This window comes from Myotis brandtii, unplaced genomic scaffold (genome assembly GCF_000412655.1).
Source record: "Myotis brandtii unplaced genomic scaffold, ASM41265v1 scaffold1167, whole genome shotgun sequence".
Classification (NCBI taxonomy): domain Eukaryota; kingdom Metazoa; phylum Chordata; class Mammalia; order Chiroptera; family Vespertilionidae; genus Myotis; species Myotis brandtii.
In genome coordinates, this window is record NW_005354039.1 from 526,316 (window position 1) to 550,352 (window position 24,037).

General features: G+C 56.9%; 1 protein-coding gene across 1 annotated transcript in view; it reads right to left on the reverse strand.

The window, feature by feature from the left end:
• Positions 1-4,652: 4,652 nt before the first annotated feature.
• SGSM2 (small G protein signaling modulator 2) overlaps positions 4,653-24,037 on the reverse strand; it is a 56,815-nt gene continuing 37,430 nt past the window's right edge. Inside the window, exons 4-25 of the mRNA XM_014529303.1 lie at positions 23,409-23,571; positions 22,976-23,137; positions 22,371-22,438; positions 22,127-22,272; positions 21,663-21,794; positions 21,044-21,168; positions 20,572-20,639; positions 20,182-20,342; positions 19,893-20,019; positions 18,208-18,342; positions 14,397-14,550; positions 13,539-13,603; positions 13,304-13,449; positions 12,580-12,708; positions 12,187-12,369; positions 10,167-10,550; positions 9,804-9,928; positions 9,311-9,393; positions 8,988-9,097; positions 7,575-7,671; positions 6,419-6,586; positions 4,653-6,192 (exon numbers count right to left, since the gene is read on the reverse strand). Coding sequence (XP_014384789.1) covers positions 6,104-6,192; positions 6,419-6,586; positions 7,575-7,671; positions 8,988-9,097; positions 9,311-9,393; positions 9,804-9,928; positions 10,167-10,550; positions 12,187-12,369; positions 12,580-12,708; positions 13,304-13,449; positions 13,539-13,603; positions 14,397-14,550; positions 18,208-18,342; positions 19,893-20,019; positions 20,182-20,342; positions 20,572-20,639; positions 21,044-21,168; positions 21,663-21,794; positions 22,127-22,272; positions 22,371-22,438; positions 22,976-23,137; positions 23,409-23,571 — 3,020 coding nt within the window. The 3' untranslated portion in view covers positions 4,653-6,103. The remainder of the gene's footprint in view (positions 6,193-6,418; positions 6,587-7,574; positions 7,672-8,987; positions 9,098-9,310; positions 9,394-9,803; positions 9,929-10,166; positions 10,551-12,186; positions 12,370-12,579; positions 12,709-13,303; positions 13,450-13,538; positions 13,604-14,396; positions 14,551-18,207; positions 18,343-19,892; positions 20,020-20,181; positions 20,343-20,571; positions 20,640-21,043; positions 21,169-21,662; positions 21,795-22,126; positions 22,273-22,370; positions 22,439-22,975; positions 23,138-23,408; positions 23,572-24,037) is intronic.

Here is a 24,037-nt window from a genome sequence, read left to right on the forward strand (position 1 = left end):
GCACTGTGGGCCCTATTCTGAGTACAGGTGAGAAGTCCTAGGAAGTGGCTGGGTCTGGAGTCTACGCAGACAGGTGGGTGCCCCAGCCTGGGGCGCGCCAACCCAGTTGCAGTCACTGTGATTGCTTACAGCAGAACTAGTTAGGATTTTCTACCAACAGTAAACCGAACCCAAGCTGTTGCCAAGTTTATGAGCCTTTCACCCCTTACTACTGGGCTCCTGACCTCAAGAGGGCAGGCTGAGGGTGGGGTGGGGGAGGAGGGGCTTGGCTGTCCCATCGTCCCCACCATCCCCAGCCTGGGTCTGGACTGAGAGCTGCTCTGGACCCCTGTTCCCATCCCCAGGCGTGGCTTTTGGCTTCCAGGAGGCTGTCACTCCCCCGATTCACTGGCCTCTGCTTAGTGCTCTGCACTCCCCTGAGGATGGGTACCTGGGGTGCCACCTGGGAGACATGGACCAACATCTGGTCTGGGTTCCAGGAGCCTGAAGCCACACTGTTGAGGCAATTAGGAAGTGAAATGGCAGGGGTTCCTCTATGCTCCCAACCCTTTCCCACGGAGGCCCTGAGCACCTGTAGAGGGAGCAGAGCCGGGCTGTTGCAGGGCTGCTGCTTCTGCCCCAACAACTGTCTCTAGCGTCATCTCTGCCCTGAACGTTGCCCTTTCTCCAGTGGGCGCTACTGAGTGAACCCTGGTGGGGGCTTCTGTGTGCCACCGCCTTCCTCTGAGGAAAGGTCCTTAGTTGGGCCAAGGGCAGGGCTGAGCTTGGGGTGGAGAGGAGTGAGGGGAGCTGGTATGTAGGGGATGCTGTTTTCCCTGCCTCTGCCTTGGCAGACTTCGACTTTTTTTATTTTCCTAATATATTTTTATTAATTTTGGAAAGGGAGGGAGAGACAGAAACATCAATGATGAGAGAGAATCATTGATTGGCTGCCTCCTGCATACCCCTAACTGGGGATTGAGCCCCAACCCAGGCATGTGCCCTGACTGGGAATCGAACCATGACCTGGTTCACAGGTCGATGCTCAACCACTGAGCCACTCCGGCTGGGCGGGGTCTCTTTTTATGTAGGTATTTATTACAAGTGGCCTTGTGTCAGACACACCATTACACACACGTGCACACTTGGCTCCCCACCTGGACACACCAATGGCCTTTCAGTGTGGAGAGGACGAGAGTGTCCCTAGGTGTGAAGTTTGCACTGACAGGTTGGGGCCCAGGATCCTCTGGAGGCCCCCGCAGAGGTCTTGAATAGATTTATATGCCTAAGAACTCCCTTTCAGTTCCTCCCTGGTCCTGGAGCCCTCCCAGGGGACTTTCTCCCGTCTCTCCTGGGGGCGGGGGAAGGGAAGGCCTTTCAGATGCCTTAGAGGCCTCCAGGGAGAGTCCCATTCGGCCCCCAGCCCCACGCAGCGCTCCCACCTCACAAGCTTGCTGCCTTCCTGCACTTGCAGCCGCCAGCACCACCCGGGTCCTCTGGAGCCAGTTCCACTCCCGATGTGATTACAATGGAAAGAACAGGGAGAAGGGCAGGCCTGGTGCCCAGGGAAGAGTCCGGAACATGGGTGAACCGCCTCTCCTCAGCTCCGTTCACCTCCCTACATCCTGAGGCTGGTCCAGAGTTAAAACTTGTGTCAGCCAGTCGCCCCTCGGGCCTGCACAGATACCTCATCCGCCCGCTGCCCGTGCCCCTCTCCGTCCCCAGCAGTGGGGGCTCTGAATCTAGTGCCGAATGACTATGTCCAGACTGGTGACGATGGGTGTTGCTGTTCTTGTTGTTTGTGAATGCTGTGACTCTGTGCCCGAGAGGGCAGCCGCCCAGCCCTTCGGGCATCTCCCTTCTGAGAGCTATCAGGACCACATCTGTCCTCACCCTGTGGGACCGCCTGCCCTGCCCCTCCCCTCCCCTCCCTAGCCCTTCCAGCCTGGGGGACGTGCGCACACACACATCTTACCTCTCATGCGTGTTTTACTTTTTGATGTTCAGAGTGGCTCACTGGCTGGGAATCTTTACCTCGGGGAGAGGGGGAGGTTGGTTCCTTGGGGGGGCCAAAGAAGGGCAGGGAATGCCTGGAGGGAAACGGGGGCGGGGGTCACCAGAACCCCTGCTCTCTCCAGGAACAGCTGCTGCTCCCCCATCCCAGGATCCCACCCCCATCCCCCAAAGAGGTGGCCCTTGTTTACAGTGAGGACTCGGTCACTGTGTCTCTGTTTCCTGAAATATAAATCGTAGTGACCCCAGACTGTAGAGATTTTTATGTGTTTGGATACATCTGCTGTGTGGGAAAAAAATTACAAAAAACCCTACTTTTGTACATATTGTATTTTTACTATTGAACTGTATTCTAGTGGCTGTTCATGCTCCAAGACTTTAGGTATTGAGACATGAATACTATCCATGTAATAAGCACTTGCCTGGAATAAAATATAAAATTGAAATAAACCTGCACTGAAACCAGAGATGGAGCTGCCAGCCGCAGCATCTGGGTCCTTTTGTGGCAAAAGGAGGCAGAGACCTCCAGCAAGAAGCAGCAGGTCCCTTTCCCTGTTGGTGTTTGGGGGGTGGTCCTCAAGCAGCTTCGGTGCTGGTCAATTTTAGAAGAAGGTTAGAGACCTTCCCGTTCTGATCCCGGTGTCGAATCATCAACAAGCTCCCAGAACTGCAGTTCTGGTCTTCCTTATGCTTTTACAGTACTTCCTCAAACCATTTTACAAACACTATCTTGTTTTATCTCATAACAACAGTGAAGTAAAGCCAAGAACTAGCCCCATTCTGGCAGAAAAAGTAACAGGTTTGAGATGGCTAAGTGACGTTAGAGACACAGCCAGCCTGGGACCTTGTGTAGCTTCAGGCAGACCTCGACTCGTGCAGGATTCTCCCTGAGCAGTGCCAGCCCGCCCTGGGGCCTGCTGTACAACTGGGGGATCTTAACTCATGAAAGTTGCAATGGAAAAGAAGGTGAGGAGGGGAAGCATTCATGGGGTAGAGGTTAGGACAGGTCAACTGGGAGTCCATGTGGCTGTCCTTTCAGGGGAGGGAACAAGAAGAGGAAGAGGTTAAAACCATGTTCTAAGGTGGCCTGCAAACCAGGTTTTGGAAAATCTTTGTCCCTGTAACTACATCTTCCCAGTTTAGGGGAAACCGGCCCTTTGGCAGGCTGTCTCAGGAAGAAGTGGGGAGGTGAGGGAGCAATTAGCCGGGTCTAACTATAGACCAGGCAGGCTGCTTCATCCTGCCTTGCTTAACTCCCTGACACCTGCCCCACTCCCAGCCCCAGCCTGGGGTACTGACTCAGTTCTCTTTGGAGGGTGAGTCCAGGGATGTAGGGCGTGTGTGTGTGTGTGTGTGTGTGTGTGTGTGTGTGTGTGTGTGATGTCATCCTCAGGGAAGGTAGTGGTGGCCACTAATGTATTGGGGTTCCATTATTTGAAGAAAAGGCAGCCTCAAAAGGCCAGACAGTGCTCCACAATTCCTCCAGCCCTTTTCACTTGTGAGATGCTGGCTCCCTCTACTGGTAGCTCCAGGGAGAGATGGGTGCCTTCAATTAAGGCAGCAGTTCTCAACCCGTGGGTTGCGACCCCTTTGGCGGTCAAACGACCCTTTCACAGGGGTCGCCTAAGACCATCCTGCATATCAGATATTTACATTACGATTCAGAACAGTAGCAACATTACAGTTATGAAGTAGCAACGAAAATAATGTTATGGTTGGGTCACAACATGAGGAACTGTATTTAAAGGGCCAGAAGGTTGAGAACCACTGACAGGGAAGGCCAACCCTTAAACTTAATCATTTCCTGCGCGCCCTCTCAGTGTCAGACACCATGCCCAGCACTGGGACAGAGATGAAGACTGCCCCTGGTAATGATGACCCAGTATCATCTGAGAGCTATCACTATATCATAAGGGTCGGCAGAAACTCCCCTCCCTGCACTCAAAGCACAGACTCCCACCCCAGCTCAGCTGGAGCCTGCAAGAGAGGGGCCTATGGCCAGGGCAACGGGAAACAAAAATCCCAAGTAAGAATCCAGGAGCTTCCATTTAGCAGCTCTGCTCACTCTGTGAAAGAGGAAGTCTTACTTACAGAGTTGGAGGGATGATGTTTGCTCTCCTCACACTCCCTGCTCCTCCTATCCACACACGCATTCCCTTCAGCTGACCCAACCTTCTAGTTCCAGAAGCCCATTCAGGGCTTAGTGAGGGGCCCTTTCCACGCCTCAGCAGGTTTGACTTCTCTTGAGGCTCCCCCTAAGTTTGAAGCAGACGTCTCAAAGACAGTGCTCAGTGAGCGGGGTCTTTCCCCATTGGCTGGAGGGGCTGGGAGGCCCCAGCTTATCATTATAGCTATTAGGGAGGCCAGGCTGCGGAAGGCGTGGGACAAGGACCTACACTAATCCAGGGGAGCAGAGGCCATTGGTCAGTCTGAGATGGGACGCTGGCTCTAAGGGTTCTCCTTGGGTCTACCTATTATCCCCACCCCAACCAGCCCATCGCCGAGGTCCCCCTCTTTTGGAAAATTTGGTTCTCTCTTTCCGCCATCCTTGCCTCATGGGGTTGGCCTTCTTTACTGTTCTGTTGTGGAGATGATAGAATTCCCGCACACAGTCACTCGCTGTCCAGCACCAGCCCACAAGCAGCCCCCAGAGCCTCGAGCATTGCCAAATGCTGTGTTTATTGGTTTCTTACACTGAAGAGTATAGTTTCTGAGCCAAAAATCATACACACTCTGCTCCTCACAAACCACTGAGTCACTAAGGCAGGCACACAATGGCCACCGTGCTTGGTGGAGGCTGAGGACTCACAGACAAGAGTGGGCAATGGGGCGGGCTGGCCCCCAAACAGGCCGTGCAGTGCCTGGGACAGGGGTGGGCTGGGAGGGGCGGGGGCTGTGCTGGATGCAGAAAAGCTGCTGGGTCCTTTTCTGTTTCTCAAATGCAGGAAGTCTCCAGCCCTTAGTGGTTGCTGGGCAGGCCCCAGCCCCTGTGGCAGAGTAGCCTCCTGGCCCTGGGGCAAGGCCCAGCCTGCATGTGTTGGGGGCTGGGGGTGGGGATGGCAGAACAAGCAGCATGACACCTCCCCTCATGAGTGAGGCTCTCCCATGGGGGTTTCTGGGTCCTTAGGCCTCTGGACATCCTGAGAAGCATGTGGAGGGCAGAGCTAACCTTGCTTTTCACCAGCAACAAACAAGAGAGACCCAGGCACCTCCTCCTTCCAGCCTTAGGACTCAGCGGATGCCTGGGATAGACGATGGGCTGCCCCCAAGTTTTGGGGCCACCTTTGAGAGGAGGCTGTGATAGGATCCCCTCCCTAAGGAATCACCTGGGATTCCTCTTGAGAGAGAGTGCTCCAACCACATTCCAGATCCTCCGGCTGGCAAAGTGTCGTGTATACAGTTTTCAGGGATGCATCTAATGCATAAAGCAAGAGCGAGGTGGCAGGAGTGAGACTGTACAGATACACGTGGGTGCACTGTACGGGCTAGGGGAGGGCATGGGGTCACCTCAGGTGGCCAAAGGCAGTGGCAGTGCTGCTGAGGTGGGCTGCTCTGCCCGTCTCAGAGGAGGGCCTGGAAGGTGGCCCAGGAAACACGCCCAAACTCGCAGCCATTCTGGCTGCCCCGACTGGGATTGGTGCACACACATGCACTGGGCCTACAAAGGGACTCTCAGAAGAAATACAACAGTCCCCTCGCCTCACACCACCCTCACCAGTGGGGCCCAGGCAACTATAGCCCTGGCGACTCGACAGGGCCCCAGGCTGACCCAGGAGAGGGCATGGGGCCCTCAGGCTGAGGCTGCAGGGGCAGTGGGGCTAGTTCCAGGTGTTTGAGAAGGGAGCAGAGTAGGTGTTCCCCAGGTCAGCTGCTCCCTGAGGCTGCCCCTTCCCCTCCTGGCCCTGACCTGAGGGTACCCTGGCCCCTGACTTGCCCTTCAGGGCCAGAACTGCCCGGAGTCGGATCCCAGGCTCACACTTTGTTAGGAACACAGCTGGGCAGGCAGGGTTGGCTGAGAGGTGGGGCAGTCTCTGCTGTGCGCCCCTGCACCTCTCCCCACGGAGCCCAGGGCCAGGAGCCTAGGCTCTGGCTGGCTGCTGCCTCCGGGCCCTCACTTGTTCTCTATGAGCATCTGCACCTTGTGGACGAGGTCCCGGGCAATCCGCAGGATCTCCTGGGCATCGTGATGCTCAGCTCGTTCTGGAGGAAACATGGGTAACGGTGGGGATGCCGCCGGAGCGAGGGCAAGCGTCTGGGAGGAGCCCTATGGCTGCCTACGCTACTCCATTCCCACCTGCTGGACTCCTGACATCTGTGCACGGGGAGGGGACCCGGTATTTCTGAGCCTCTCCAACCCTGCCCAGGCCAGGAGTGGAGGCCCCTATCCCCTTGTTGGGGGCAGCCAGATGGCTGGACAAGCTCCTACCATTGAAGAACTTGATGATGTCGGTGAAGTCCATGTTGTTGTCACGGATAATCTCACGGTAGGCCTCCACCAGGGCCAGGGCAATGAATAGGACAAAGTGCTCTGATGAGATGTGCTGGGCCGCCCAGATCACCTCCCACACCGCAAACACGTCCTCATATAGCAGCTCTGGGGACAAGAAAGGACTAAGGCTGAGTCTGGCCACCCATGGCCTCCAATGGGGCCACATACGGAGACAGAGCTCCAAGGGCCTAAGTTCTGGGGTTCTCTCCATTACGCAGCCGGGTCCAAGAGGGTGTGAGCTCCATGCATCAGGCCAAGACCCTGCCCTTCTCCTTGGTAATTCCTGCCTATGAGGCCCCTGTGGACTCTACTCCTCTCTTCAGCTAAAGCAGCTCTGCTTTTAGAAACCTTGGTGCACAGAGGGGATTTGGTTGGAAAACAGCACCAAAAGCCGCTGCCTGAGGGTGATTTTCCACCCTGTCTTCCCTTTGGAGTCACCTAAAGAGCTTTTAAAATCTCGATGCCCAGGCAGCCAGCCACACTAGTAGTCTGAGGCCCGGTAGAGCCTAGAGCCGTGGTTGGCAAACGGCGGCTCTGGAGCCACATGCGGCTTTTTGGCCCCTTGACTGTGGCACTTCCTAAGCCTTAGGAGTACCCTAATTAAGTTAATAACAATGTACCTTCCTATATAGTTTAAATTTTAAAAACTTGGCTCTCAAAAGAAATTTCAATCGTTGTACTGTTGATATTTGGCTCTGTTGACTAATGAGTTTGCCGACCACTGGCCTAGAGCATTGGTGTTTCTAAGAAGTTCCCCAGGTTGCCCTAGCTGGCTTGGCTCAGTGGATAGAGCGTCAGCCTGTGGACTGAAGGGTCCCAGGTTCGATTCTGGCCAAGGGCACATGCCTGGGTTATGGGCTCAATCTCCATGGGGCATGCAGGAGGCAGCCGATCAATGATTCTCTCATCATTGATGTTTCTATCTCTCTCTCCTTCTCCCTTCCTCTCTGAAATCAATAAATATATTAAAAAATAAAAATAAAAAGTTCCCCAAGTGGTTCCAAAGTTCAGTTAGGGTCCAGGACCAATGACTTTGGGGCAAAAGGGTCACCCACCCCCTGACCCTAGGCCTGACATCCAACCCTCCTCTCACCTCTCTTAAAATCCAGCAGGAACCAGCGGTAACAGAAGTAGAAATGGGTGTAGTCTCCATTCTGATGCATCAGTTCAAACAGCTCTGAGTCCAGGATCTTGTGTGAGTGGGAAAGAGAGAAGGACTGAGCTGATGTGCCTCTTCCCTGCTGCCCCCACCCTCCACCAGGCCCCTTCTGCTGTGGTGCCTGGCGGCTGTGCTCCAGCCCTCTCTCATCTCTTAGGGTGCACTCTGCGGCCCCACCATCTCTCTGGGTTGTAGTCTTTTTGGAGTTTTACCATTTTTTTTTTTTAATCCTTACTCAAGGATATGTTTATTGATTTTTTAGAGAGAGAGAGAGAGAGACACATCAGTGTGAGAGATGGTAAATTGACTGGTTACCTCCTGTATGCACACCGACCAGGGATTGAACCCTCACTCTAGGCATGTGTCTTGACTGGGATTCCAATCCGCAACCTTTTGGTGTACAATGCTCCAACCAACTGAGCCACCTGGCCAGGGCTCTGGGTGTTTGACTTCATCAACCATACTATTCACCAGAACTTTCATGAGCACAAGCATTCACATATTGACATTCCTCTCCATTTTTAACAGTGAAAACAATGTGTTTTCAGAAACAAACTCATAGATACGGAGAACAAACTGATGGTTGCCAGATGGGAGGGGTTGGGGGGCTGGGTGGAAAAGGTGAAGGGATTAAGAGGTACAAATTGGTAGTAACCAAACAGTCATGAGGATGTAAACTACAGCATAGGGAATATAGTCGGTAATATTGTGATAAATATGTATGGGGCCAGGTAAGTACTTGAAGCAGCAGGAGGACCACTCTGTGAAGTACATGATTTTCTAACCATGTTGCTGTACATATGACACTGACCTGAAACTAATATAATATTGAATGTCAAGGGGGATCCACGATGGCAGCAGAGTAGGTGGAAGTTATGCTCACCTCCTCCCAGGTCCCAACTGGAATTACAACTAAATTATAAAACAATCTGAATAACCAAATGAACAGAAGTCTTATTACCAAGGACTGACAGAAGAAGCCACAGGAGACTGGTAGGAAGGAAGGGCAGAGACGTGAAAAGGGCTGGCCCTGCTCCCACGTGTGGAGGCTGAGACTCTGAAGGGATATCTCAGCTGCAGAAAGAAGCTGGGAAGCATTGGGTCTCAACCCCACATGGGGCTTCCCCGCCTGGAACACCAGAGCCAGGAATAGCAGCCCACATTAACTACTGTGAGCTTCTATTTCAACCATTAATTGGGGGGAAAATGTGTGTGTGGTTTTTTTAAATGAAAGAAATTAAGCTTATATATAAAAGAAATTTTTGGACCACTCCCTAGCCTCCTTGTGGAAGACGGACAAGCCCAGTGGCGCCTGGTCACGTGCCCAGGAGCAGCTACAGTCCTCACCTGGATGAGGGAGCGCATGTTAGCAAAGTGGGTGTCCATGGCGCCCCCATTGGGGAAGTTCTGGCTCATCCTCTTCATGAGGTGGCTGAAACAGCTGTAGGTCAGCTGATCTGAGGGGAGACAGGAATGAGGCCACAGGGCAGGAGACCCTAACACCTCACTTCACAGGGGGTGCCTGTGGGCCAGAGGACAGGGCTGGCGAATATTCCTACCCGTCTAGACCTGGCAGTCTTCTTTCCTTCTCCAGCTTATGTCAACCCCGCCCCCATGCCTGAGGCGCATGCCACTGTGGGAACTCGCCCTTCCCCGGCCCTATCCCTCACCATTATCAAGGATGACGAGGAGCGGCGCCAGCAGATCACACATGCCCTGCACGTAGCCCACGTCCAGGTGTTCCCACACGTAGCTGGAATCCCAGGGACAGAGTCGCTGTAGGTGTGTGCCAGTCCCCATCCCCTCAGGGGTCCCCAGGGAGATGGGGCTTAGAGTAGCCTGCTACCCAGAAGTCAGCCTTCCGGGACCCTAAGCACTGGGAGTACCACGGTGAACAACTAGCCCTGTCTTCAAGGCACGCAGGGGGTCAGGGACAGAGACAAGGCTGGGGCGGGGCGGGGGAGCCCTGGAGTGAGGGAAAACAGGAAGCTTCCTGAAAAACCTGTGATGAAGAGGGCGAGGCAGGGGCACTGCAGGAGGCAGTGTTCCCCCCAGAGGGAGTCCGGTGCGATGCTGGTGCAGCGAGGGGGCAGGGCACTGCTGACCTAACCTCACTGAGCAGGGTCCCTGCCGCCCACCCTGAGCCCTGCCCGACAATGGCACCTGCACATGATGTCTCTGAGCCTCTCGAGGTTGGGGGGTGTGAAGTACCAGTAGTTGCGGTCACATCGCTGCACATCCTTGTCTATGCGGTGCAGGTTTAAGGCCACAGTGTCCAATAGTTCTATCTGAAAGAGTGGAAGGCCCTCAGGGTAAGCTGGGGCCTGAGGTGATGCCCACAAGGAAAGCAGGAAAGGCAGGGAGCCAAGGACTCAGCGAACAGAGTCCTCTGGGACGCTGAGAGACGGGCTCCAGGCCCTCCAAGGTAGGCACCCCACCTCCCACCCGCCAGCCTGTCCCCAAGCCTTGGGATGGCAGGAGGGCTCTGGGGCCAGCTGAGAACAGTGCCTGGGACTGTCCACATACAGTGTAGGCAGCAGCGCACACAGCCGCCAGCTCCTCCCCTGCCTCCAGCTCGCCGGCCCGAGAGGCCTTCTCCTGGCTGGGATCCTGGGGCTCGGAGAAAGCGTGGACTGCAGGTTCCGGCCCGTCGGAGCCTTCCTCCCCACCGCAGTCCTCCTCGAAGCCCACACTCGGCCCCTCGTCTATGCTCGACTGGATGCCTGAGGCCACGGAATAATTGCGAGAGGAAGGCAGTCCTGAGTCTGGAGAATCAAACTCCACTGACTGCTGCTGCTCCACCACGGCGGTGCCCGGGGGCCCTGCTCCGGGTTCCTCCTCGGGCTCTGGTCTGCACTCCTCCGTGCCGGGGGGCTTCGGGGGCTCCAGGTCATCCACAGAGATAAACACCTGGTGGGGAGAACAGATGGTGGGGCTCATACCTGCACCCCAGCCCCTTCCCTCGGCTCAGTGTCTCCTTCCTGGGGTCAGAATAAGTGAGAGGGAGGGAGAATTCTCTTCACACCTACTCCACCCCCTGGCCTCCAGCACTGCCTCCCCTTCTGACCCAGCTGGCCGGGTGGAGAAATGAGGTTCCAGGCCAACATGAAGACTTCAGTCCTATCCAGTCCCTTCCTCAGCTTTTTCCTGGGGCATGAGAAGAAGGGGAACACCCCAGGCTTCCTGTGGCTGCTGCAGGGAAGAAGGGAGACTGGAGGCCTGGACACTCAGTGGTACTTGATGGCAGTGTGAGCGGTGTCATTCTACAAACACCTGAAGTCACAGGCTGCCTCAGGTCAGGAGAGCTGGGGGTGGAGGTGAGGGGGGCGGGGCAGCCTGGAGGCGTCAGGAAAACCAACAAGGCAGGGACCTTTTCTAGCAAGGACCTGATCGGTTATACTGGCCGCGGACACGCTGAGGAGAGGTCAGGAGTGAAAGGAACGTATTGTGCTGGTTGGAAACAGGCCTCACCATGGACCAGGACAGGGAAAAGAAGGGAGACATATACAGACTGGCTTTTACTTTTTTTTTTTCTATTTGGGCTATGCAGGGAAAGGGGTGCTAAAAGGAGTTTTCACTTTGGGCGAGAAGTGTCGTTGGGTTAGTATCAGGTAAGGCCATGAGGCCAAGGCAACGGGAGCCCAGAGCAGGGCCCGCGAGGCCGCTGCTGTCTGTGAGCTGAGCAGCTGGGCACTGGTACCGACTCGGGATCTTATGAAGCCCAAAGCCAGAGAGAAAGAATAGGCTCCCAACAGGGAGTGAGAACAAAGCACATGGAGAGTGTGCTATGTCTTGTTCGGTCTTGCTCCAGCTCGAGTTTTCTGTCACTATTAGGAAAGATTTACTAAAGTAGCTAGAATACACTATCTAAAGCAGCAACTTTAAAGAAAAAAAATATGTTAGTAAATGAGTGTCCTTAAGCCCGAGACTTCTCATCACTTCTGTCGGCCCGCAGCCAGTTCAGGCTTGTTCACCTAAAGCGGGGGTGACGCCGCGAGAGCCGGGCAGGCTCTGAACTGCCTTTGCGCGGTCAGTTCTGTGAGATGGTGACGGACTCCAGAGGCGGGAGATCTTGCCAGTGGACACCAATAGCACCGCTCTACGGGCACCCCTTGCCTCTAGCAAGAGCTCTCAGGGAAGCCGCTACCATCAAGGGGCAGTAGGGCTGAAAGGGGACACTGAGGCCCAGAGATGGGAAGACGTCACTCATCTTGTCAGTAGTGGCCCTGGGACTACACCCCAGGGCTGCCTATTCTTAGCCTGGAGGCCTCACTACGAGCAGGGGGGGCTCCCTAATCCCCATAAATCCATCTTTCCCTCCTAGTCCATTAAAACTGATCACAACTCACTATCTCACTTTATCCCTGCAACACCCAGAGGAAGAAAATGAGACAGAGACACATCAAGCCCTTCTCCGAGGGCTCCACTGCAGCGAGTACTAGAGGTTGGGCTGCTGCTCGGGACTCCTGTGTGTGAATCCTGTGAATCGCTGGTGGCTCTCGCCCCACCCCCTCTCCCGCCCCCTCCCAGGTCCCGTCTGGCTCACGTCATTGCTAATGGTGGAGTCTCGGTGGATGAGGCGCTGCACGTGGCTGTCGATGCTGCTGCCCGAGGAGAACTTGGTGAGTGTGGCTGGGTGCGCCTCCCGCTCCCGCTGCCTCACCACCACCTCGCAGGCCTTCCACTCCGCCAACACCCGCTGGTACCTCGCTGCCACCACTGCGTCCACCTGGACGCGGACACACCGTGACCATGGGGGAGGGGTGCACAGGCCTCCTCTGCAGGAGCTGGGACAGCTGAAGACGAAGCTGGGCCCCAGCAGGAGGACAGTGGGGTGTCTGTGTGAACCCTCCCCTGACACGTTTCTTTCCACTGAGCTTGGATGGGTCCCTTGGCCCGACTCCCCGTCCCCCTGCCCCAGGGAAAGGGCTCCCCTTACCTGCTCCATCTCCTTCTTGCTCATGCCAAACTTGTAGTGGCCAAGCAGAAAGGGCCAGACGTCCTTGCGGATCTCGTGCTCCACGCCTCCGTAGTAAACCTGCCGCAGCAGCTCCAGCTCCTTGTAGTTCTGAGGGACCCAGGGAGCGGAGACTGTGCAGTCCCCGCAGTCACCCTCCGGTGACCCACCCCAGGGAGAGCTGGGGCTGGGAACTGACTCGGTCACCACTGAAGCCCAGGGAGACCCTGCGTTGGGCAGTCGCATCCCCCCGCCCCACATCAGAGCTGGCTGGGACCTACTTCACCCCCCTCCTTCCAGGGAAGAAACGAAGCCCCGAGAGGTACAGAGATTTGCCCAAGGCTGTGAGGTAATGGGAAGCAGAACGGACTCCCCACCCAGTGCCCTTCCCAGGGAAACCCACAGCCCCCGCTGAGAGAGGTACAGAGATTTGCCCAAGGCTGTGAATCGCTGGTGGCTCTCGCCCCACCCTCTCTCCCGCCCAGTGCCCTTCCCAGGGAAACCCACAGCCCCCGCTGTCTGAGATTCCACCATGACCTGGCCACTCCAAGGCCATCAGTCTTGGCCTGTCAGCCCGACCACGACTGTGATTCACCTGAATGCCCAGTTGTCCTGTGACAGCTGCGCCCAGAGCAGACACTCTGCACCCACCGCTGCCCACTCCAGCCCCTGACCCGGCCCTGGCCCTGGCCCCCCGAGTGTGCACCTTTTCATCCTTCTGATACTTGCTCCACACGTCCTTGGTGAGGCCCCCTGAGGCCCCTGGGGGGCGGGCGGGCGGGATGATGTTGTGATGCACCAGCGCTGACAGGTGGGTCCGCACCGTGGACAGGTGGCGGCAGTATGCCAGCCCTGGGGGTGGAGGGGTGAGCCAGGAGGCCGTGACCAGGACGCCTCCCCCTGCCCCTGCCTCCCATGGCCCCACCTCACCCCACACTCACAGCCGTAGAAGGCCCGGGACACGATCTGCCTCTTCATGCTCTCACACAGTAGCCTGAGGGGCAACCTGTGGAATCAACCTGGCTCAGAGGGCTGTGGCCCTTGCGTTGGGAGGAGGGTGAGAAGTGAGGACACCGAGGGGAGCAGGTGCGGCTCTCGGGGTGGAGCGGCGAGCAGGACCCATAGCCCCGCAGCATGTCAGTGGGCTCCCTGTTGCTGCCAGCACCCTGGTCGGAGCGGCTGAGGGTCCAACCTGGCCTCCAACCCCCCAGGGGAGCTTGGGCAACTAACTTCACCTCATGTTAGTGAATTTTGGTTTCCTCAAGTGAAAAATGGAGAGAACCATCTCTGAGTCATCAGGAGTGGCAGGTGAAAAGAAGCAACAGGTCCGATCAAGCAGCCGGCAAGAGCATCAAGTGCTGGCACACAAACACCATTCCCATGCCATTCCTGGAACATGGCCGGGGCCCAGATGTCTGCTGCGTGTCCCCGGACACACAGCCTGATGACAGGATCTGTGTCCACACTGGGAAGGGGAGCTCACAGTACTGAGCCCCTGTGTGTCAGGCACAGCTCTGGGTACTCACATGGTTATATACCTGATTTAGTCTCACAAGAACCTTAGGAGGCAGGTGGTATGAGCCCCATTTTACAGATTAGGAAACTGAGGCTCAGAAACATAGAGACTCATAGACACTCAATAACTTGCCAGTCACATGGGTAGCAGGAATGAACTTCAAACCCAGGTCTGACCAACTTGAGGCCACCCTGTCAGGCAAGTGACACAGCCCCCAAGGACAGACTGGCGCACACACATGGATGGACACACTCACACGGAAGTGCTCTCCCTGCCCACTCACCGGTCGGGGACACAGCTGCAGTGGTTGGGAGTTGCATATGGGGAGCTACTGGAGGAGCAGGAGAAGCAGGAGGAGCCCTGGCTACACATGGGATCTAGGTGCCAGGCTGGCAGGCTGGGCCCAAAGCCCTGCATCTCGATCATGTCACCGGCATCTGAGGACAGGAAGGGGGCCATGGTCAGGGCCTGGCAGGCCTCCCCCCCAACAGCCACCTTGCAGCATGCCCACCTCTGTGCCCAGAGCTGCAGCATGAAATCACCCATTGGTGGAGAACCACAGGGGTAGTGTCTGCCTGGTCCAGAACCCAGAGAGGGCGATGGTGCAGAGGGAGGGTGCCTGACACGTCCCAGCATCCACCTAACCTTTCTGCACGTGATAAAATACTCTGAGTTGTGCATGATTGTGTCTGTTCTCTCCATCTTGCTATTAGTGATGGAAAACACTTGCTTTTCTAGAGTCTGGCAGAGAAAGAAAGAGAAGGAACAGCAAAAGCCGAGCTCCCTAAAATGCTGCCGGCTGGCATGGCCTCCGATGATCCAGCCTGGTCCTCTTAGGCCAGTGGTCGGCAAACTCATTAGTCAACAGAGCCAAATATCAACAGTACAACGATCAAAATTTCTTTTGAGAGCCAAATTTTTTAAACTTAAACTATACAGGTAGGTACATTGTTATTAACGTAATTAGGGTACTCCTAAGGCTTAGGAAGAGCCACACTCAAGGGGCCAAAGAGCCGCATGTGGCTCGCAAGCCAGTTTGCCGACCACGGTCTTAGACAAACTCTGAGAGGCATAGGCGGGTGCCTGGACCTGGAACTGCGAACTCGGAGCAGAGTCTCCACTGATCAGAGACCTGGAGGACCCCTGGGGGTTCTAGACCTGGTAGCCAGTGCCTGAGGGTCAGGGCTCCCCTGCTGCCCGCTGCTGTGGTCCTTCCTGAGCTCTCCATCCTCACCCAACCTGACTGCACTCACTGTGGTGGCCTCCACAAACACACAGGAGAGCTGACAGGAAGGGCAAAAGTCCCAGGGCTGCCAGATCGCCACAGGGATGAGGGTTCCACCATCCAGAACAATGTCCCCAGGTGCAGCCTCAGAAGACAGCTCCTTGGACACATCTACACCAAAGGCAGATGGAGCCCTTCAGCCTGCCCAGCTGACTGGAATCAGAACTCAAGATCATTGAGAGCTTCTAGGGCCCACGTGGGGCAAGGCGCTGCTCAGGGGGGCTCCAGCAGGTCCAGTGAGCCACAGAGATGAAGCAAAGTGAGGGCAGGAAGTGAAAGGACTAGGAGATGGCACTAGGAGGGAGGAAGGGACAGAGAAGAGTGAAGAACAGGGAAAGGCAGCTGTGTGTGTGATGAATTCTTTCAAGTAGTATTTCTTCCTGGGCCCTGGCCTGCTGAGTCTGGAGCAGACGGAGGCCTGGCTTCTGTGGGAGCCAGACTCCAGCTCTGGGGGTGGCTTGGTGAGAGGGGCTGAGCTGAGCCCTCCAGTCCCCTCAGGGGCTGCCCCATGTTGGCCGGGAATCTCTTCCCAGACCTGTGGTGGGATTTTTGTAGATCTGGCCCTTCAGCTCCACCAGGAGGCAAATTAAGGGAACATACTTGGTGTGGAGGGGCTGCGGCTCTGGGAGTGAGCAGTTGCAGGCCTTGCCGAAGACTCTGGGAAGAAGGGGGGCGGGCAGATGCAGGTGGGGTGGGGCAGGAGCCCAGCTCATGCCCCTACAGCAGGCAGGAGAGAGGCCAGTCTTGAGAGGAGCTGGGGTGGGAGCAGGCCCAGCCAGGCAGGCAGCAGGCAGCAGGCGGGCAGGCAGTGGGGGCAACAGGTGCAGAGGGCAGAGGGTGGGCACACAGGGAAACGAGCTCATGCCCAGAAAGCAGGGCTCAGCCAGGGCAAGTCTCCTGGGTCAATGCTCTTCACCTTAATTCTCCAGGAAGGAGCTGAACCAGCCAGCATGGAATATGCGTCTCTGAATTAACCCAGTGCAGACAGCTGGAGCTCTGGAGTGACTGGGCAAGGGGCAGCAGGCGGGGCGGGGGCGCTGCTGGGTCAGCTTTGACTCTGACTCTCTCCTCTGAGCTTGAGGGAAGTCTGAAGTAAAACAATCAGGGTGGGTGAACCCCACAGCCCCTAAGACTCCGAGTGAAAGGTGCCTGGCCTGGAGCAGAATTAGAGTGAACAGCATCTCTGCTCTGTGGGGAGGCAGCAGGAGAAGGGGGAGGGGGAGGGGAGGAGAGTCTGGACACCCGCCACTTGATTCACATGCACAAGTCAAGCATGTCGCAGGCCTGAAAGCAACGGCTAGCAGGATGGACTCGACAGTGTTGTCATTATGGAATGGAGTAGAGGGGGCTCCCACACCATCTCCCCAACCCCCTGCGGACTCTGCTCTCATGCCTCCTCCCCTTTCCCAAGTCTTAGAGTCCCAGGGGCTGCATATTGGTCTACTGGGTAGGCTGGCCCTAGTTCCCCCAGAGAATGCCCACATAGGCCCTGAGGCCTCTGCACCCTGTGGGCCTGAAGGTTTCTCTGACCCTGGAGGCCTCAGCATGAAGACTAGTCAGGAACGGACTTCCTACCACCAAGTCTTCTAAGACAGGGGCTTGGCCGGGCCCCCCCCATCCTGTCCCCAGCCAGTTCCTGGGGGTAAGAAGGGCCAGCCCGGCTCTCCTAACTCACCCTTCCCACACTGTTTAAAGTCAGTCAGCCTGTAATAAGCATCAGCCCCAAGCCCAGGCTTGTAAGGAACCAGATGGCAGGCCATGTGCAGGCAATAAACATCACAAGTGAGGCTCCCCTGTGTTCCCACCCAGGCTGGCCTGCAGGTCCCACCGGGATGGCTGGGAGGGAGGATAGACATGAAGGCAGGCACGTGGTGAGTAAAGGGCAGCTGGCAGGGTGTGCTGAGGGTGTGCTAGGCCACGGACTTGGTTGCCCAGGGATGGGGAGACTTACTACTGGCACGGCGATGGGCAAGTTCCCCTAAACTCCAAGAGAGCTGGCCCTTCATAACCAATATCCCTTGAGCACCCTGGCTTAGCCCGCACAGGTTCCCTGGCTGATGATCACACTCCAGAAAGAGAGTGGGGTTCCCTCTCCACCAGCCGAGCTCTGTGCTAAGATGGGCAATGGACAGAGTGGCTGTGAGCACTGTGCTGAGTCATTTACAATGAAGGGACCTCTGCAGCTGTGCAATCTGAGGTCCGTGGGGGTGGAACATACCTGACTTAGACTCTAGACTTCATACTAAAGCACCAGGCAGTGCCTGCTGGAACACCCAGGCCTGCTGGGTAAACAGAGCCCTAGGTCTCCTGCCAGGATGGCCCCACCCTTCACCTGACCCCCTGGTGGCTCCTGTCTGCAGGCGCTGTCCAGCCCCTCCCTCTGGCCTGGTACTTCTGTCCTATTTCCGTTGAGTTAGGAGTCAGAGGCACAGGGCCCAGAGGCCAGTCGGCCCAGCCAGCAGGAGAGAAAGAGAGACACTGTCTTGGGTTTGTCCAAGAGTGGGAACAGGGCTCAGACAGCCAATCAGGGTTTCCAAGGGACAACCAGGTCATCAGGCCTTCTCACCGCGGGATCTCCTCCCTCTCCTCACAGAGCCCAGAGCCAACTGCCTTTTGCTTGGTCCCCTCTTCTTGCCGCACATCCTCCTTCTACCCTCCCAGATCTGCCTCCTGATGGAAGGGAACCACCCAGGGTGCAGGTCCCATAATGCCAACACTGCAGTTCGAGCCCCTGCGGTGGGTGGCCGGTGGGCCCAGGGGGTAGGGCAGAGGGAAGGGGAAGGTCAGGGAGAAAGGGAGGGATAAAAACCTTTCATCGGATTGGGAGCTGTGAGGTTCCGCGAGCAGATCATTGAGAGCATCGCGTGTAGTTTATCCTCCTCTTCCTCATCATCGTCCACCGAGGCCGCGCGGCTGGCCGCTAGGTGGTGGTAGTTAATAGTGACTGCTCAAAGAGAACAGCGAGAGAGCAAAGCATAAGGACCCTGGTCCTGGGGCAGGAGGGACCGGATCCATCCTCCTGGGGAGCAGAATGGAGTCCGGGTCACCCTGAGCCTGCAGGGATGGAACAGAGGGGACCTGAGAGTCCTCTGACTTACTGGGGAGAGTATGGAAGGAAGTGGGGGGACGGCAGCAGCTACAGAGCTCCACTTTTTGAAGAAGGCCCTCTCTAGGAAGAACAGAGAAGAGAGAACTGATGGGGGAGCCAGGGTAGTGAAAGACGGGGACCAGCTGGGACAGGCCAGCAGCCCAGGAGCTCCCGGCCCTGGCTCAGGCTGGGCGTGACTGTCGGCAGGTGGATCCTGAGCACCCTTCAGCTTGTCATGGTCAGGCTGGGCCAAATCGGAAGATTACCCCAAATCTCCCCCTTCAGACTATAAATCCAAACTTCTCCTCCAAGGATTTCCCAGAGCTGCTCTCGAGGAGCCTGAGTCACCCGCTGGGTTTCAGCTCCTTGGCACCTGGCTTGCCCTCCAGGGAAATGAAGTGACCAGAAATGGGAAATGCCAAGGCTTAAGAGAGGACGTGCAGCCTGAACAACCTAAGCCGAGCGATAGGCCGAGATTAAATGCCAGGTGTGCAGACACGCTCTGGCAAATGTGTCTCCTAGTCAGGCACATCGAGGGGAAGGGGAACCCCACATCTTTGCCCTTCAAGCCTGTTGGGACTCCTTGTGCTGCGGCTATGTGTTTACAGTCTGGGTAATCTGTCTGTTAATACAGAGACAACTTGTTGACAACTTATTGGCACAAGTTAGGAAATTTAGGAAGCAGGTGGTCTGGCAAATGCTCCGGGCTGGCAAATTCCCTGACCTTCTTCCCGAGATCAGTGAGTCCGGCCCGGAGAAACCTGTGCGGGGGGCAGAGCACTCTGACCAGAAGGGGAATTCTGGGCTTGGTGGACATCTATTAGGATCCAGAGGGGTATGTCCAGGGGGACAGGACCCACAAGTGCCAAGCCACTTTCAGCTCCAGCCCCCCCAGCTGAAAGCCTCACCCTCTTCAGATGCACCCCTATTCCCGTTGCGGCTCCTCTCATCAGCAGCTGGTGTGAGAAGGGCTCTGGCTCTAGGGGAGTCAGTTAACAATGTGCACCATCCAAAAAGAAGCACTGATCCCGCACCCAGGCCACCGTGTGGCGGTCAGGTAGTGGGCCGAGGTGAAATGGAGAGTCCTCCACCCTCTGTCTCTAGTCTCACCACATTCCCCCTCACCCCCGGGGCAGGGTGTGAATGGATGACTAAGAGAATATTGTGTAGAGACACCTGGGTCAGTTGAGCCAAGAGTCTTGGGGTGACAAGGGAAGGGAAAGACAGCAGGTAGAAGAGAAGCAAATTCTCAGGGGGATGATCTGCAGAAAAAGGTCCAATGAGAGGCTAAGTCCCGAACCCGGCTTGGTCAGTGGACCTTGCCTGCTGCCCCTCCTGGGTGATGCTGTTCTCCCCCACCCCCGAAGCATCTTTCTCTCTCCACAGCGGAAGTATGGGACACTCACTGTGCTCATGCCTGTGACCAGGGTAAATGATCCGGAACACGTAGTCTGTGGCCCAGCCTGTGCCCATCTCGTCCACATCTACGGACCGCGCGCTGCCACGTTTCCGCAGCTTGGGGAACACCTTCCCCTGGGGAAGAAGAGGTGGGCAGTTAGCCTGTGCAGGGCAGAGTCCATCCCAGGGTCCCACCCAAGGCTGCTCCTAGGAACTCTGTGTGGGGACAGGAAGGGAGGTGGGCAGAGAACTCACCTCACACATCCCTTCACCCGGAGCCTCCCAAGCCCTGCGTACCTTCCCCTGCTGGGTCCAGAGCGGGGGCTCTAGCTGTCCCCGAGGCAGAAGCCCATTCTCCAGGCAGGACAGGAAGGAGAGTAGGTGTCCTCCCTGCGGGAAGTGCAGCGGTGGCTTCTGGATGCCATCCTGGCTCACCAGTACCAGTGTGCCACCGTTTTCTGGGGGAGGGGAGGGTGAACACGAGTGAGCGAAGCTGGGCCTCCACGACCTCCCAGCCACCGCTGCAGCACAACTGGCCACGCCTCCAGACTGGGTAGGAGGACAGTAGGGCTAGAGTGTGGGGGTGACCAAGAGAGGACAGACATTCAACAGGCCATGCGCAGTGTGTGACTGGGAGAAGGCAGTCTCTCTTCCCCCACCCCTGTGCCCAGGACAAGGGAGGCTCACTTTGCTGGTGGCAGTGGATGCAGACGATCTGACTGAAGGGCACAACCAGGGCATAGTCCCAGTAAACGCTGGAAAGGAACCAAGTTGGTGTCACTGTGTTGCAAGACAAGCCAACCTGCCTTCCTCACTTCCTGGCCCCAACACCCCTGAAACCACCCTGTAGACACGAAGACCATAGCCGAGAAGTGACCTCAGCCAACCATGTCCCTCTGGGCTCCGTGCTGCCCTCATGGCACAGAGCCTGGCAGCCTCAGATGCCTCGAGCTTGGCTCAGGAAAACCTCTTAATGTCCAGGACTGGCTGGACCTTAGAGAGCTTGGGAATATTGCCAGGCAGCCTCTCTCTGCAATTCTTGGCATCGGGTAAGGTGTGAGCCTGCCTCTTGGAGCGGGCTGGGCCTCTCCATCCCCCCGCCTGCTGGCAAGCTCTCACTCCCTTCCGTGGCTCCTGCGGTGAGTCCCAAAGCCCCCACCTCTTTTCCAGCTCGGAGTCCCCCAGAGTCCCATTCATGAGCTGGTTGGGGGTCCACTTCAGAGTTAGGCTCTCTGCAGATTGGTGCAGGGAGAGGTAGCCGGGGACAGCCTCCATGTCCTCCTTCTGCGGGGAGGAGACACACCAGAAGAGAGAGACGATGAGGGGCTGAGAGGCTCCCAGGAATGGCCTATGGAAAACGAGCTGCAGGTGGGAGTTGGGGAGGCCCAGCTAGTCCAATCCAGGGTCCTGGAATGGGGCCGGGCAGCAGCAGGGGAGGCACGAGCCACACACAGATGTAGACATAAACTCTTCCTGGTTGGCCTGGTGCCACTGGCTCCGCCCTGTCAGCTTCCTAGATGCCAGGTATGTCCTGGGCCAGCCATACCCAAGCTGCCTGCTGGCTGCCATTCCCATCCCCGGATGCTCTGGTTCTCAGGCAGAACAGATGCCGTTTCCGGCTCCCACCCATTCAAGACTGGGCATGAGTCAGTGAATCGGGGCGGGGCGGGGGGAGGGTTCTCTTTAGTCAAGCCCCTTAAGAAAGGGATGAATGTGGCTGGAAGGTTCCTTCCTGGGGCCCTCGGAAGAGGATGAGGGCGAGCACTAAGCTTTCCTACCGGCTGCACCAGCACGTTGTTCTTGCCATAGAGCAGCCGCGTCCTGGAGTTCTGGTGCAGGGATTCCACATACTCTCGGGCGCAGGCAGCGAGCCTGTCCGACGTGCTGCCGCTCGAGTGCCGCTTCCGGATCTGCACAAAGTCCCAGCTCAGCCCCAGCCCTGGGAAATCAGCCTTGGAGGGAGGACCCTAGGTTTCCAGGCAGATCCTCTCTAGCTGACCCCAGGGGTCCCCCTGCCCCTGGTTTGCTCTCAGCCACCCTCTGCTCTCTACCCGCAAACCAGTGGTGTGCTCCTGGCCTTAAGTGCCAGTGTGGGGAAAAGGCTCTTCTGGGATGGCCACTACCTTGGGGCATCTCCAAGGCCCAGCCTGTATCTTCAAGGAGCACGGTGACCAGCTGCCCCTCCCGACAGGCCCCTGGGCATAACTTGGATGAGCACAAGAGGTAGGGAAGGGATGCCTACTCCTAGGGCTGGGCGCTTTGCAGGGGAGTCCTGGCGATTAGGGGGACCCCGGATACGGTGCCGCTGGACCAGCTCATCAGCAGAAGGGTCGGTCCAGTAGTGATCGGCTGTCTTGAGCTTGGTGTACTCCAAAGCACAGGGTCCCACTGTGGAGACAGGGACAGCCAGCTCGGATGGTGCCCCCTCAGCACCTGACCCTCCGCTCCCACTGGCCCAGTGTAGGCCGCTCTGCTCTCAGGCTCACCTAGAAGAGAGGCCAAGATAGGGCCAAACACGGGGTCTGCCAGTAATGCCTCCTTCTCGTAGTACTTGCTGCCAGCGGGAGAGACAGACAGGGGGACTGCTGGGGCTCCCGGACTCATTCCAGGGCAGTCAAGCTCACCAAGCAGGGACGTTCCCACAGACACCAAATGCATGTCAGTCACCAAGAAGAAATAAACCCATAAGAACTGAGCTTTGCGGGGGTGTGGGGGGTGTTCAGAGATCAACCAAAGGACTTGTATGCATACATATAAGCATAACCAATGGACACAGACAGTAAGGGGGTAAGGGCCTCTGCTGGGGGGGAGGTGGCGGGGGCGGGAGCAGGCTGGGAGAGATCAATGGGGGAAAAGGAGACACATGTAATACTTTCAACAATAAAGAATTTTTTTAAAAAAGAAAGAAAAGCAAAAAACAATAAAAAACAAACAAGAACTGAGCTTTGTGAGGTGTGTGGTGTAGCCCATGCTTTCGAGGTGCTACGGGGGAGATGGGGCATGCTCACAGGCCAAGGTGGACAGCCAAGCCTGCGGAGGCAGGGATGCTGAAGGGATGTTCAGGAGCTGGGCCCCAGGGAGGGGCATTCACCTGCAGTTCTCCACCAGGTACTGCACGACCCTGTCTAGCACCTTCTCGATGAGCGCTGTGCGGACCCATATGTGTTTCAAGGCCTGCGGGCTGAGGGCTGGGGCCTTCCCACTGGTAGAGCCCTGTCTCCGCAGGGCCTCCTGGTTACCCACCAAGGGCTTCCTGCAAGGAGGGGTGGGCTTTAAGAATGCGAGAGCCCAGGGCTGAGCCCCAGACTGGTGGCACTGGGAGGGCAGTTTGGTGCCACAAGATGAGAATCCGGAGGACTGACTAGGTGGAGGTGTTGAAGGCCTTGTGCCTGAAAGTGGCCAACGCCCACCCTTAGGCTGGTTCTGAGAGGCCCTGCAAGAAATGAGCCCAGGAAGCCAACCTGGGAAGTAGCAAATACCAAATGGTAAGAGCAGGGGGCGGGGGAGGCAGACTCAGGGCTCACCTGCCCTCAACTTGTTGCTGCAGCTCCTGGACCTTGTGGCAAATCTCCCCAGCCACTGGGCACGTCTTCCCCACCTTGGTGAACAGAGCTGCCACCTTGTCACTGCGCAGGAAGCCGGCGGCACGGCGTCTCAGCTGATGCAGGAGGCAAGCCTCCACCGCACCTAGGCCACAAAGGAAACCAGCACCTGAGCCTGGGTGAGGGGGAGAGAAGAGAACACCCTTCCCCACACCAAGGGAGGGCAGGCTGACCTAGGACCAGGGCGTGGGGTGTCAGTTTTAGGCAGGCCAGGCCAGGAAGATACACCGACCTCCTTGCAAAATTCCCTTCCCTCTCCACCTGCTCCTGCCCTAAGGGCCCCATGCCAGGCCGTTCCTCTCACTCACCTGGTGTGTACATGCCTCCTGTGTGCAGCATCGCCCTGGGGCTGTGAGAACCAAAGTTGCCAGTTCCAGTTGGCACGGGTAGCCCCACCCCTGCCCACTTACAGGACTGGACATGCAGGGAGCACCCAGCACACAGCCCTCCTGGAAAGCATGGATGCTGTGGTTGCTAAGAAACGGGTTCTGGAGAAGGAGCTGAAATATTGACGAAGCCATTGCAGAGATCAGATCCGACAGCAGCCCCTG